General features: G+C 34.6%; 1 protein-coding gene across 1 annotated transcript in view; it reads right to left on the bottom strand.

The window, feature by feature from the left end:
• Positions 1-14,632, bottom strand: part of LOC136039901 (CDP-diacylglycerol--glycerol-3-phosphate 3-phosphatidyltransferase, mitochondrial-like) — a 42,636-nt gene that overhangs the window by 17,186 nt on the left and 10,818 nt on the right. The window contains exons 3-5 of the mRNA XM_065723889.1: positions 9,558-9,680; positions 6,050-6,191; positions 1,409-1,560 (exon numbers count right to left, since the gene is read on the bottom strand). Of these exons, the coding sequence (XP_065579961.1) occupies positions 1,409-1,560; positions 6,050-6,191; positions 9,558-9,680 (417 nt within the window). The remainder of the gene's footprint in view (positions 1-1,408; positions 1,561-6,049; positions 6,192-9,557; positions 9,681-14,632) is intronic.

Here is a 14,632-nt window from a genome sequence, read left to right on the forward strand (position 1 = left end):
AAAGCTTTTTGGCCTTCAACTGAAACCAAAGTTTTCATTTTTGCCGTTTGTGTTTGATAGATGTTTAATAAAACATGATCGCGGATTGATGTGTCAACTGTTCGTTAGTCCCTTGTACTAGACAAGAAACCCAGTTGGTTGAATCCGGTATAAGTTATAATGCTTAGATTATCCTTAAAATCCAGATTACACTAACAAATAAAAAACGAATAAAAATTGTCTAAAGCAATAATTGTAAGCGTTTCAAAACATCGTCGGTGAGAAATACTTTTCCAGTGGTGACTCCCTTGGTTCCTAGTCTCCCTTTACATAAAAAAAAATATATCTGAAGTGTGTGCAAATTCCTCCACGAATCAACTTCACTTAGCCGAAGTCAACTTCACTTAGCCTAATACTAATTATTTCTAGCGTATTTTCTCTACCTCCTGAGCCGAAATTTATCCTTTATGTATATATTTACTAAGCTTCAATTTATAATGTTTTAAACCTGAAATAAACAAATATAGAAATCAAAACTTAAGAAAGTCCGACATTAAGGTTAGAAGTCTTTCTGAATGTTAGATTAATAGCAATAATATACAGATTGTAACCCTGCACCAAGAGCATGCCACCATCAGTCCCAAGAGCAGGCGAGAACACAAAATTAAGAAAAAAAAATTCTTCTTTGAAATCCACCCTTAGTAACCTATCAATATAACTTTTTTTATCGTATAAAATTTGTTTCACTCTAATTTTGTTGCTAACTTCCACTTGTTTTCATTGCGTTCCTTCATCAAAGATTTACATTGAGAAGTATATTATTACCAATTTTGATTTGTTCATTTTGAACAAAATACAGTAGAATAAAGAACATTAAAATGAATCTCGGTGGGTTATTTTTCTACATTTTAGAAATTTCATTTACAAAGTGTATCCTACCAAAAGGAAGCGTGTTTTTAAGTTTCAAATTATTTTAAAAGTTTTGAATGACTGTCAAAGGTGAGCTGTCATCTGAACAATCAGGATATCAGAAACCTACAAGGTCGCTGATACGGAAAAAAAGATTAAAAAAAAAAATAGGATTAGACTATTTTGGTGAAAATTCGTGTCCGGTATTTTACAATCCACAATTTCTTGGATATTTCTTTAAGTACATTGTCCGTCAGAGCGATAGTATCAAGCCAATTGTTGTAAGAAAAATGCTCAGTTAAACAATTGTTTTTCAATACAACGTTATTTTTAAGAAAAATATTAAAAAGCGCATGAAGTGCTACTATTTTTTGCAATTTTATAATGCACATTGAAATAATTTTATCGGACGTTACAAGAACCAACTTTTCACCAACATTTTACAGGTAAATTAAGGGATAGTGTGGTAAAAAGAATGATGGAAAAAGTAGCAAAAAACTATACAGGTCTTACGTCTTACTCTGTTTTATCCAGTATTTGAAGCATCCTCTCTCCCTCCAAGGGATTCAAGCGGGAATTGATAAGGCCTTCAATTCTTTTCCTAGCTTCTAAAACAAAACCATTAAAATCGCCATGAAAGGGATGTTCCGTCCAAGTTGAATGCAGATGAATCTAAGGAGTAATTAAAGGATTAATTAAAGGATTAACTAAGGATTGATTAAATTTTAGAAGAATCCTTAGATTCTTCTAAAACAAAACCATTAAAATCGCCATGAAAGGGATGTTCCGTCCAAGTTGAATACAGATGAATCTAAGGATTAATTAAAGGGTTTATTAAAGGATTAACTAAGGATTAATTAAAGTTTAGAAGAATCCTTAGATTCTTCTAAAACAAAACCCTTAAAATCGCCATGAAAGGGTTGTTCCGTCCAAGTTGAATGCAGATGAATCTAAGTATTAATCAAAGAATTGACTAAGGATTAATTAAGGATTGATTAAAGTTTAGAAGAATCTTTAGATTTTTCTAAAACAAAGCCATTAAAATCGCCATGGAAGGGATGTTCCGTCCAAGTTGAATGCAGATGAATCAAGGATTAAAACAAAAATGAACAAAGCCAAAAAAGAGCAAATATATATACACATACATAATTTCAATGTATATTGCAAACAGATCACGTCCTTTTGATGGGAATTTTAAAATTTTCTCCTTTCTACTTTGTTTAGAAAGAAAAGCAGTCTATATTTTTTACAGTGTTAACCATAGTATATGTTCAAATATTAGTAATATTAACGAAAACCATTTAAGAGTGAAATTCCAGTTTAAGAAGCGTTCACTATCTTGAGTTAATAAAAATTAAACTTTCAGGATCTAGAAGTAAGCCCGGGGAACGTAATCAAAGCTTAAGTTATGGTCGCCACAAGGCACCTTACTAAAAAAAATTACTAGCTGGAATGTACGTTTTCCTGTCGGAGTCTGAAGTACGGTCTGATACCTTGCATTAACGTTCCGTTAAAGTGAAACATGTTTTGGATATTCAAAGCATTTTTTCCTTAAATTTTCAAAGTTTTTGGACCGTCTATGGTGTTCTTCTTCAGATTTATCTATAATTTTACATTTTTACAAAGCACCATGTTCACTTTCTAAAAGCATTTGTGATCAACTGTCAAAAAAATTTTCTCCTTGCGTTCTAAAATTGACACTAAAATTTTTATCATTGACATTACTACAACTAGCACAGCAACTTATCTGTAAGGGCAGAACTGCAACGTCTAATTTCCTGAAGAACTGTCTTAAATTCCTAGATGTATTTAAAGCTCCTTTTATAGTTGTGAAATCTCTTCAAGAAATATTTGGTTGACACATTAGTGTTTCATCTGCTACCTCTTCAGTTCTACTTTTAGTTTTTGTTTTGCTGTCGGCCTTTTGCTTTCTAGCTCTTCCATCCGCTACCAGTGACACCTTACATTTTGCCTTCCAGCCTGTGCGTGCCTGTAGAGGTCTCCTTTTTTGTCTAGTTTTTCTGCTGCTCTTAAATTAGTGGCTCTTCTTTAGTTATCTTCTTTCTCAGCTCTAATTTTTCAACAAGTAGGCCCAAACGACATTTTTCTAAATACTGTAATTGCATAATATAATTATACAATTATTGCAATTAAATTACTGATAACACCAGTCAAAATTTGTTTTCAAACGAAATTCTAATATTCTATTCCTTTGTTAAAATCCATAATAAATGAGTTTGCAACTCTTACAATCCTGACGTTAGACAGCCAAAAGCCATATACACAAAACTCCAGTTTACCTTCAGTCTGAATGTAAAAATCATAGCATCATTCAAAGTCGAGTTTTTCAAACTTTCTTCACTAGCCGGTATTTCGTTCATTTTATAACCTATAGATATATTCATGGTTCACGGACTATTATGCAGAAATTTCACGTTTCAGGCTTGAATAGTTTATATCTTTCCGAGCTTTTTGTCGCCAGCCTCTTAGTCTACAATGGTCAGAAGCTCAGGGTTTCAGCCTCCACCTGGTCAGTTTCTGGATGTTTCTTTTTCAGCTAATTGTTTATGATCTTTGTAGCCGATGATTTTGTAGATGGAAATACAAAAAATTACACGTTCCTAGCTTGAATAATTTGCCTGTTGACTCATTGACAGTGTATGCAGTTTTGTTTGCTTCTTGTTTAGCTCAACTTTTATACCTTTCATTCTCTCCAAGTTTCTTCCTTCGATCTTGTGACACCATTCCAGCTGCTGTCTACTTCCATGTTGATCTAGGGATGCTTTCTTCATTCTCGAGATTATTAAACATTTCTAATTATTAAAGTAAGTTCCGAACTAATAAGCCTTCGCCCCCAGGAAAAAAACAAAGACGCGTCAGTGACATTTCTTCTCGAAAAAAATACAAAATTCCATAATTTTGTAGTTAAGAATCTTGTAACCTCTACAGTAGAGTTCTCTGATATACTGAAACTCGGGGCGTGATTTCCATTAGCATCACTTGACTTTCTAAAGGTGTTTCTCCTCTTTTTGTAAAACCGGGCGACGCTTTAGATGGGTGAGATGAAATTTAATGAATTTTATATATTTGGAATAAGCATAAAAATCCAATCCTTTCGATGTATATATTGTTATCAATATTCCATATCTTACATTTTCAATCAATACTGGGCCAGGTCCCGACAGTTCCGCCTACATTCACTCCCTATAGTTCGTTATCATAGACTATTTGATAGAAAACCACTCAAAAAACCAAAATTCCTAGCTTTTTGTCTGCCAAAAATAACATTTCGTGGACTCTTCTTTACCTCCTTCCACTCACTACAGCCGACAGCACGAGTCCAAAGTCTTTGCATGATGTCATTCCAAGTAAGATTTTTCTATACTGAAACATTTTTCGGAATCTAACGTCGTTGACTAATCTGACGACATACATTATTAAGTCGTTACCTCTGTCATTATTATCAAAATGGCGTACCACTAATATATTGGGAGCGGCCTAGGGGTATCAATTAGATACAATGGAACTTCGAGTTGGAAAACAGTGCGAGTTGACACTTTCAGAGCATTGGGAGGATCGAAAACAAGTTAACTTTAATGAATGAAAACATTCACTGGATGAAAAAAATCAGACGTGGAAATATTAGCACATATTCATTTACTTTTATTGATGAAAACACTCACTGGATACAATCAAAACGGATGAAAACATTATAGACCTGGAAAAATTAACAAAAACTCGTTCCATGAGCCCGACCAAAGAGAAAAAAAAGGAAGATGACTGTCCTATAATATCGTGTTAAAAAGTGTGCTTTAATACCATTGGTCTATTTCTGCGGCGTATTTTCGCAAGCAAACGCATTATTTTGTTTCAGGAGAGAAGAAGAGTCGAGCCTTGTTAAAATAGGGATTACTATAAACAAAAAACTTTAAATATTAGCTTTATTTTTTTCGACAAAACAGTCAAGTGTGAGAGGAAACCAGACAGGAAGGGAGGAGAAAGGAAACGAACACATAACAAAAACAAAATAGTACTGGAGCAAAGGAGTAGAACAACAAAGAAAGACAGAATGGAACAGCATCAGATAAGTGATTTAGCAAAGACTCCTAGAGTGATATTACTATAAACAACAAAACTTGAAATATTAGCTTCATTTTTTTCGACAAAACAGTTAAGTGTGAGAGGAAACTGCACAGGAAGGGAGGAGAAAGGAAACGAACACGGAACAAAAACAAAAATAGCATTGAAGCAAAGGAGTACAAAAACAAAGAGGCTTAACACAAAACGATAAACCTTGAGCAAGCAAAGGAGCAGGAAAACATAGAAACCACAAAGTACAGGAATAAACATAGGCGAAAACACAGCAACAAATAGAGAAACAAATAAAGGCAAGAACAAAGGACCGAACCTAATGATGAACACAAGACAGAGTAGAGGAACCAATATAGGACGAAAAGCAGAAACTAGGATAGAAACAAGTAAAACAGTAGAATACTTTAAGTAAAGCCTTTTTTATGGAAAATCAAAAGTCCTCGTGTCTCTCTTCAGAGCTAAAATTGATGGCATAAATTTAAAAACTGATCTCGTATCACAATAAAAAAAAAAAAAAAAAACAATATTGTTAATCGAAGAAATAAACTCTGATAAGCCTTTTCTTTCTCGGTCTTCTAGAATCACTGGTTCGCTAAGATCACCCCTGGAAAAAAAAAAAAACTAAGCAAACACGGATCCGCGATCTTTCTTCTGGCAATAAACGTAAAACTCAACATTTTTGTATATAGGAGCTTGAAATCACTACAGAAGGGTTCTCTGATATGCTGACTCTGGTGGTATGATTATAATTAAGATCAGTTAACGGTCTGTTTTTTTTTTCCTTTTTTCAAAAATCAGGCATATTTTCTCAGATGGTAGCTTTTGATGGGCAAAATCAAACTCAATGAACTTTATGCATTTTTAATGAGCAGTAAAATCCGATTCTTATGATGTATTCTTATTAAAACTCTGTTTCTTAGAGTTTCGGTTATTATTGAGCTGTCTCGCTCCTTACTTACAGTTCGTTACTACGAAGGGTTTGATCAAAACTAAATTAAGCTTGACACCACCCTTTATTGATTTTGAGAGTACAGCATTCCTCGCCCCCAAGGTAAAATATTACTTTTACCTGGTCATCTGAATCAAGTTGGAATGAAAACGTAGATACAATTTCAACAAGATCATCGTAAAAATCAGCTAGTTCTTCACAATCTTCTAGTAGAACATAGCGATCTTGTCGGTTGGTGAAATAATCCTCACTGAGATTCGCTCTAGAAAGAACGATAGCTTAAACATAAGAAGAAAAAAGTAAATCGTAATTCAACCAATATACAAAAAAAATTGCTGAAAAAAAATACAGAAAGGCAAAATACTATTGTGAAAGTAAGGTTTGCTTATTCGCCTATTGTGCAGATAGGCCAAACCTTTATATACTTTCTAAGAAAACGTAGGCTTTTCATGTCAATAAAGAAAAGATAAGAAAAAAATTCTCTACCACCAACTGGAAGAATAGATAAAGATATCTAGGGGAAGGACATTTAGTGTAAAAGGAACAAAAAACCGTATTTCATTACATTTTAATTCAGTAATCTTCGTTTTCGTAGAAAAGGGCGGATGTTTTGTTGTCTGCTTTCTAAACTTCGGTATTTCAGTCTTGCCTCTTTATCCATGGATTTATGCTTATTTTTATTCACCTTCAATTTTTTTGCATTTTTAATTTTTCAAAGGTTAGTTTCTCGAATTATTTTCCATTTTGCATTCATTTTCATTTTTGGCTCTGCATTCCTTGGCTTCTTTTTTTCTTTATTACCAAATTTCACGATGAATCATTTTATTGTCTAGAGATAGAGTCTGACCTTCAAAAAACTCAGTTTCTACACCTAAACATGAAAATTGTCGTGTGTTTTCATACAAGGTTTATAAAACCCTACCTAAGTTCCTCACAATCCATCCTTAATAGTAAGAAAACTATTACACAAAACATAACCCTGTTAGGGATCATAGAGATTCAAGCAGCGTTACTTTAGCGTACACTATGAACTTATAGAGATGACGACCGTAAGCTACCTTTACAGTCTAAAATTGCCTGAAGATAACCCGAAATCACATGGAGTTATTACTGATATTAATCAGTAACTACTTTAGAATATCACACTTGGAGCTCGGTTATAGACTGGGCTTGCGGCAGGGATATAACCGAATGGAGATTATACCTATAAGCATGGCCAACTCAACCTACAATGTCGTACTTCCCGTGCCCTCCTTACCAGAGTATTCTCAACTTAGGAGGTTAATACTTCCAAAGAAATATAAAAATCCCAAATGTAATAGAGGGAAAATAGGACAAATTAGTCAAAACACAGAACCGAATATCTAAACCCAAAGTATTAGTTCCTCCAAAACAGTAAATTCTCACTCATTTGGTGCAATCTAATCTCCAATCAGGTAGACCATATCAAAATGGGCAGATTTCTTCACAACCCAAGAAAAACTCATGGATAAAGTCTCGCTAATCCACCGAGCGACAATATAATCTCCGATTTTATAAAGATTACAAAATTAGGAGATTATGTAAATAGTCCACTAGTTCCAATAAATCAACTCGAAAACTCTTCCAAATTTGAATGTTTGCTATCTCTTATGCTTTCATGTGCAATTTATAATATCCGCCGTGCGCATGGAAAACTACTCTCCTCTCCAATCCCGAAAACAAGTAATTTCCTAAATTTGCCAACAGCAATTACCTACCTGGCGATTAATTCGATCAATTTCTTCACCAAAATTTGGGAATAAGCACTAACCACGTCTACGTTCTCTTATTGCCTGATATTGAAATTCCCCATGAGCTAAGCCCATGAATTTAAGAAACCGTTGTTAGATTCTAGGCCACCAAATTCAAATAAGGTGGTTTTTAAATTCGAAGGCATTTTCATAATCTCTTGAGGCTGTTTTTATCAGCTAAAATAGCTTAAGTTTCAGAATCCTGGGTTCAAACCACTGCCACCGCTCTTAAGGACTAGCAGCAGTAATGCTGTTGCACACACTACGATGCAAATAAGAATAGTTACTTTGATTACAGGAATAGGCTACCTCTATGGCCCAAAATTATCTAGAGAAAACTCAGAACAAGAATCACTCCAAGTCGATACTACCTCAATCTGATATAAATCGGTGGTCCCTCTAGGCTGCTACTCTTCAAGCTGGGCTAGAGAAGGGACGTGGGCCCCAGGTGTAAGCGAAGAGAAATTATACCTACAGGCAAAACTACTTTAACCTATATGTCAAGGTATAACCAACTGAACGTGGGAGGTTAATACTCCCAGAGAAATGTTTCAGATAAAATTCTCACTACTTTAACATTCTAGCCAGTACTACAGGATAACCTATAGTCAGAAATACAATCATAGGAATTTGCTATTGACCTCTAGTCATAAAAACGTACCAACTTGCAAAAATCCTCTTTATCGAGTTTTTACTGTAGGATGCACATTTTGGCGTTTCGACTGATCGAGAATGAGCGGTGGATGCGAGGTAATTAACACACAAAAACAAATCTATGTGCTTTCCACCCTCAGCCCCCACATAGCTTAATTCATCCAGATGACGTAAAAAATCAACCAAGCCTGAGAGGATGATTCATAGCCAAGTGCGTTCTTTTGGCCAATAATTAATTAGCTGATCTTATCAAAAGATGTAAGAAAAAATGAACAAAAACTAAAGAAAAAGGGGAAATTGTAAAGAAAAAATGACAGTTGTATGACAAATAATTTGGGGTCCCTAGCCCCAGCAGACTTTTTTTTATACAAAAAGCTTGAATAGTATATATCAAAATCAAAACTGATAAGTACAATAAGAAAATTCTTAAAAAAGGAATAAAGTTAATTTGATTATAGGAAGCAAACTAGCAAATTTTCTAATTAGCTGGAAACAAAAGGACATGTAGCTATCACGCAATGCGATCAAAATATAATTACCAATTTTTCAACACAAATTCAAGTGCAATATTGATGACCCCCCCCCCCTCCATAACTCTACAAACATGATGGTCCCATAAAAAACATCGTCCAAAACGATGGTAAAACTAAATTCTGACAGAAGACGGTACACTTGCTCCCCCTAGCTGGTTATCCTCCCCAGTAATTATCCCTAGCAAAACCCAAGAACGAGAAGGCATGCTCCTCAGAAGGTTCAAAGGACAGCGGTGCACGGGAAAGTAAATAAGAATGTGAAGTCACTGACAAACCCAAATCAACAAAAAATGAATTTGAAAAAATAAAAGAAAAAAATATATTACTAGTACCGAGCTACCGGATGACAGGCATGAAAAAAACCCATTAAGTATGCCAAAAAAACAGTATCTTTAACAGCCATTGATGTCGTCAGTACAGAGTAAACACAAAAGTAAAAATAAAAAAAAAGTGTCGATAAGAAAAACCCCTATAAGTAACAGTTTTTTCTATTGGCAAAGAGCAAGATTGAAAAAGTATACACATAAAAAAAACAAAAAGTATAGATGGATTTGGTCTAAAGATAAGCTTGAGTTGTCCCACACCCTTTCTACTAATCTTCGAGTCCGAGTAAAAAAAAAAAAGAGATAGAAACGAAAAAGGTACTAAAAGCTTTCTTTTATTCCTTACCCACTAATAATAACACTGTTGTCAAAGAGGTATACTTTCATATGTTGAAGACCAATAACTTCATTCCATCGTTCAGGCATACTCCAATGAAGAATTCCTCGGAGAGACGGGGTGTGATACAAACTTACCTAAAAAAAAAAATATCTAAAACAGAAACTCTGTCTTTCACTATCAGCTGGGGGATGTTAGTGCAACCTATACATTACAAAATAGACTATATATGATTTCCATCCTATTCGGTGTCTAAATGGCTTTTGATAATACTATGCATCTCTAAATGCTCTCTGGTTTGGTGGAAGCAAAAGTTAAAGAAAAAACTGCTTCATTTTGTTGGTGATTCCATGGAGGAAAGAGATGTCCGAGTTAGTGGTGCTATTTCAACCAAAAGTGTGAAAAGCAAAAGATTGAACTCAAAAGGGTCTGCTTTGGGGTCGATTCTCTATACTCGTAGCATTAGTGACTTTGACACTACAGTGAAGGAATCTATGACCCAAGTGTTTCCTAGTTTTTTTCCAAGTCGGCAGCCTATTGAATATACCAGCCAGGCAAAAAATTTGGCTGCGTTCACGAATAAATCGATCTGGAAACTTCACTCAGGTGAAGTTAAATCCACTTGTATTAAGAACATGCACATTATGCAATATCCGACGAAACCAACTTCGGGCCATAAAACAGATAGATTTTTATAAAATAATATTATGGAAAATTATGCATTATGGATAGCATTCTGAGCCGGAACAACAACATATTTCATTCGTGGTCTTAAAAAGTGGAATGGAAAGGTTGAATACATGCCGCTACGTAAAAAGCTTAAAAAGATTATAAGTTACGGATTAGAAATTAAAAGATTATGCCCAGCAGACTAAACATGCCCAATTACTCTTACATTGTTCAATCGGATCGGTGGATTACAGCAAACTCAGGATACAAAAGAAATCAAATGAAAATTTTTGAAAATATTCGAGAAATCTCTTATAAACATTGAGTTCAAAAAAAAAACTGTTAAGATATATTATATTTGCATATAACTTAATAGTTCCTCCAGGGACTGGTAAAAAAATAAATTAACGATTTACGGTTCAGAATACACTGATTTGAAACTTTTATTTTAGTGTATCTATGATGAGTAGATATGACCGAATTCTCTAAGTAAACACCGATAAACCCAGGTATAAGGAAGACGGCAACTATTGCAATCCCTTCAGTAGGACCGACTAAAAAATATGATGCCTTCATAAGTTTCGATTATACAATCTCGAGTCTTTGTTCTAATTTCAAGCATTACACCATATACGTAAATCCCTTAGCAGTTATAATATACAGTAACAATATGTATTGGATCAAAAAGCAAAATCTAAGCAATAGCTTACTGTGATTAGTGAAGCAGAAAGCAAAAAAGAAGAAACTGACTTTTCCTTAGTATATGAAAACGCCAGTAGACGGAACCTTGCTAGGAAGGGGAAGTATTTCGCAAATGAAATTATCACTAAATCTCGCAGATGATATAGTTTTAGTTGCAGATTCAGGTCAGAAGTTACTGAGTTCAATACAGAAATATTTAGAAATGGTCATATCAGGTTAGAAACTTGAGTTGAATGATAGCAGAAGAGTAGTCTTAGTGTTTGAGCAGTAGCACAATTTAAGTAAGGCTGACAAATTTATTTTGGGAAGTAGAAACGGCAAAATTTCCAGAAGAATGGAATAAAGTTTAAGACAAAGGAAAACTTAATTAGTAGACACATAGGATATAGCAAGGAGATGGGTGGGGTGAGCTCAAATTGAATTTTAAGGAGTCTGGGAAAGGATATAAAAGCTGTTGGAATACAGACCAAGATTTTCGACAATAAGATATTACCTGTGATGCATTACGCATCGTAGGTTTGGGAATTCTAGAAAATTGATAAATTAGAAACGGTAGGGTTAGGAAATTATAAGAGATGGCTAGGTGTAAACAAAACATTAATATTTAGTTAGTTAGTTACAGAAGAATTTGGATTTATTATTCTAAGACGTTGGAGGCTAGTAATTATGATTATTTTCTGAGATCGTATTGTAAAAATCCTACAAGTGCAGCCACTAGAATCAGTTTGTTTAGAAGCTTTTAGAATTGAATATCCAAGGTCATGGCCGTACCCGGCAAGGAAAATTTTACAAGATGGAAAGAGTGGGGAACTATGGAAAAATAGTTTACCGCATGGATAATGAGGTGATAAATGTGATAGAAAATATTTTACGAGACCTAGAGGTACAGGTTTGGCAGCATGAAAGAAGAAGCTCTGATTTTCTGCACCTCTAGCAGTAATGGAGAAGTGGTGTAAAGAGATACTTTTAAGGTCGCCCTTTAGGTTGCCATGTTAAGTACCTTCTAAGATACTTTTAAGGTATGCCCATTTTTCGGAGCAGTTGATATATCTTAATCCTGAAGTGCCAGGCAGTTTGATCGGAATATTGAGTCTGGAATTGGAGCAACACTTCGTGTATTGTAAAGGTACTGATGTTTCCATTTTGTGTTATGCGGATGACCATCTGAATTGAAGTCGATCGGTTACTAGTCTTGAAAATAGTTGTCATGATATAAGTGATCGTTATAAAGGTACTGACTTGTCTTTCAACGCCATGAAAGCGCAAGTTCTACTTTTTAATGTTCCGCTTGATCTTGCACCTAATGTGACAAATCTTGGTGGTACAGCCAAGGTCGTATCGAGGGGGGAAGATAGGGGTTGAGCCCCCACCTCAAAAAAAATGTTTGGCTGAATCGTAAAAACGTAACAAGAATGAGTAGAAACAAACTTTTGGTGCGTTTTTTTTTATAACCTCCCCCCCCCCCAAGGGAAAAAAACTCCTTTTGTAAAACACCCGCCGAAAATAAATCCTCGATACGGCCCTGGGTACAGCTAAAAAACTATCAGGGAACCGATACTGCTTACACCTTCCAATTGTTCCTTTTGTAGTTGCAACCAGTAAGCTGATTATTGCCCTAACAGACAAGAAATTACGCAGGACATGTACGTCCCTGGTTCCGTCACAGGTAAAACTTAGGAAAATGCTCTTTACCAAGCTTTATAACGCCGTGGCTTTGCCTAATGTATTATTCCTAGCACCATTTCGGGATCTTCTGACAGCCATAGTTAAGAAAGAGGTTAGAAAATTATTTTTCAAATTCGTTTAATTCCTCCTTCAGCTCCCAAGTTGGTCTCCAAATCGTTTCCTTACGAAAGAATATTTGATTGCCGATCCTATTCTTAATATCGATGACCTAGCCTTTAATTTGTGTAGTAAAGAGATACATCACCCCTGGAGCCCTGGATGGGTATTCTTTTTTTAATTGTTTGCAGTCAGTCTTACTTAAAGAAAACTTTTTTATAGGCCTAGTAATTTTTGTTCCCAGTTTTTTCTGATCTCTTTTTTTACTCAAATCGTTTTCAATTTGTGTGATGATGGCTAATAAAATAAATTTCATTGATTCATCCAATATTATCGAATTCAGGGCAAATATTTTAATCTTGGGTCAAGAAGAGAATATTCAGGGTAGATGCAAGGGCATGATGGCCCTTACTTTTGCTCATGTGGGGATATATGGATGTAAGTATGGGTCGTATGATGTTTAAGCATAAAGAACTGAGTGAGTTTCGAAAGGAAGTATTTGGGGTGTAGGTCTGACGAAAGACTGTTAAGATTACGTTGAATTATTAGTGTTGAAAAATTACGATGATTTTTCAGGCTAGTAATGGAGCAAAGAAATAGACTTTTGTAATTCTTGCTATGTTTTTGTTTCTGCGGTGTGAAATAAATGGAATTTCATTTTTAATTTTGTATTGCCATGGCTAAGGACTTTCAGAACAATAGAAATGTAATTATTATTATGTCTAGTGCGATATCAATATAATTATTCATCAAACTATATCCTTTCCATTGAGAATAAGTAAAGAAATAATCATATATTATGATGGAAAGATACTGATGCCATCATAGCAAGCCTTGACATGAAAGAATGCGAGGCATATATTCTAATTGAGGTCCAATCCGGCAGGACTGAACAGTTACAGAGCCAAAATATTCAGTAGGCCATCACTGTGTACGTAAGGCCACACTGAAGATGAAGATCTTGAAAACATTCTGAAGTATCCCAGTCATAACAGATCTAGAGAGGGAATCTCCAACTTTTCTGAAAAAAAAAATCTTACGCATACTCTGCAGCTTGTATTATCTGATTTTGACTGCCTTGATAATAATGTTCAGATCACTATTGTTTTAATAAAGGTTCTGACTGATTTTGGGAGAGTTAATGATTTTTTTTTTTTTTTTGCATTCTAAATGTTTTCTGATGAAGATGTATACGGACCACTTTCCTTTGATTGATTATTTGATAAAAAAAAAAGATTCTCAAAAATTCTCAGAAGACAAGCAAGGTGATCAAATAAAGTTTTGGACTAGTCAGCACATATAGGAGCATACTTAATTGAGCTGCAAAGATCAACTGGGAGGGTTGATATTAAAGTGGACCAAACACAAATTCTGTTCTTTCAAAGTGTTAAAGCCCCAACAAAGCTGAAGGTCAATATTTTCTATTACATCTGTGAATTAAGTTCTAATTCATCCTATATCCGATATACTTCAGCCACTGCTCTAATGCTGATGTTATGTGATTTCTTTATGTGGCAAAGCTTGATCATATCCACTTCGCTTTGATTGGACTTTTCTCAGCTTCTATCAAAAGACGGTCTGTCAAACTACTTTTGACCATTACTGGCTTTCTCAATTAGAAAGCGCACATGTCAATAACTTTTTGGTGTATTTGGTCATCTTGAATTCTGGTTTTATTCTGAATTTGAAAGTCTTTTTTTTTTCTTGGACTTGATTTATGTCAATGTTGAAAGCCAGATACGACAGAACTTTGGAAATGAAACATTTGCATAATAATATTAAGCTGATTTTAGATTTTTAACATAAAGTTAGAAATTATTCAGATTTTTCTTGAAAGATGTTATTCAGTACAACTAATTGTTTCTCAAATCAAAATAATTTTCCTGTTGTTGTCTAAATTGGTATTAAAAATTAACAAATAAGCTGCTTGA

This window comes from Artemia franciscana, chromosome 20 (genome assembly GCF_032884065.1).
Source record: "Artemia franciscana chromosome 20, ASM3288406v1, whole genome shotgun sequence".
Classification (NCBI taxonomy): Eukaryota; Metazoa; Arthropoda; class Branchiopoda; order Anostraca; family Artemiidae; genus Artemia; species Artemia franciscana.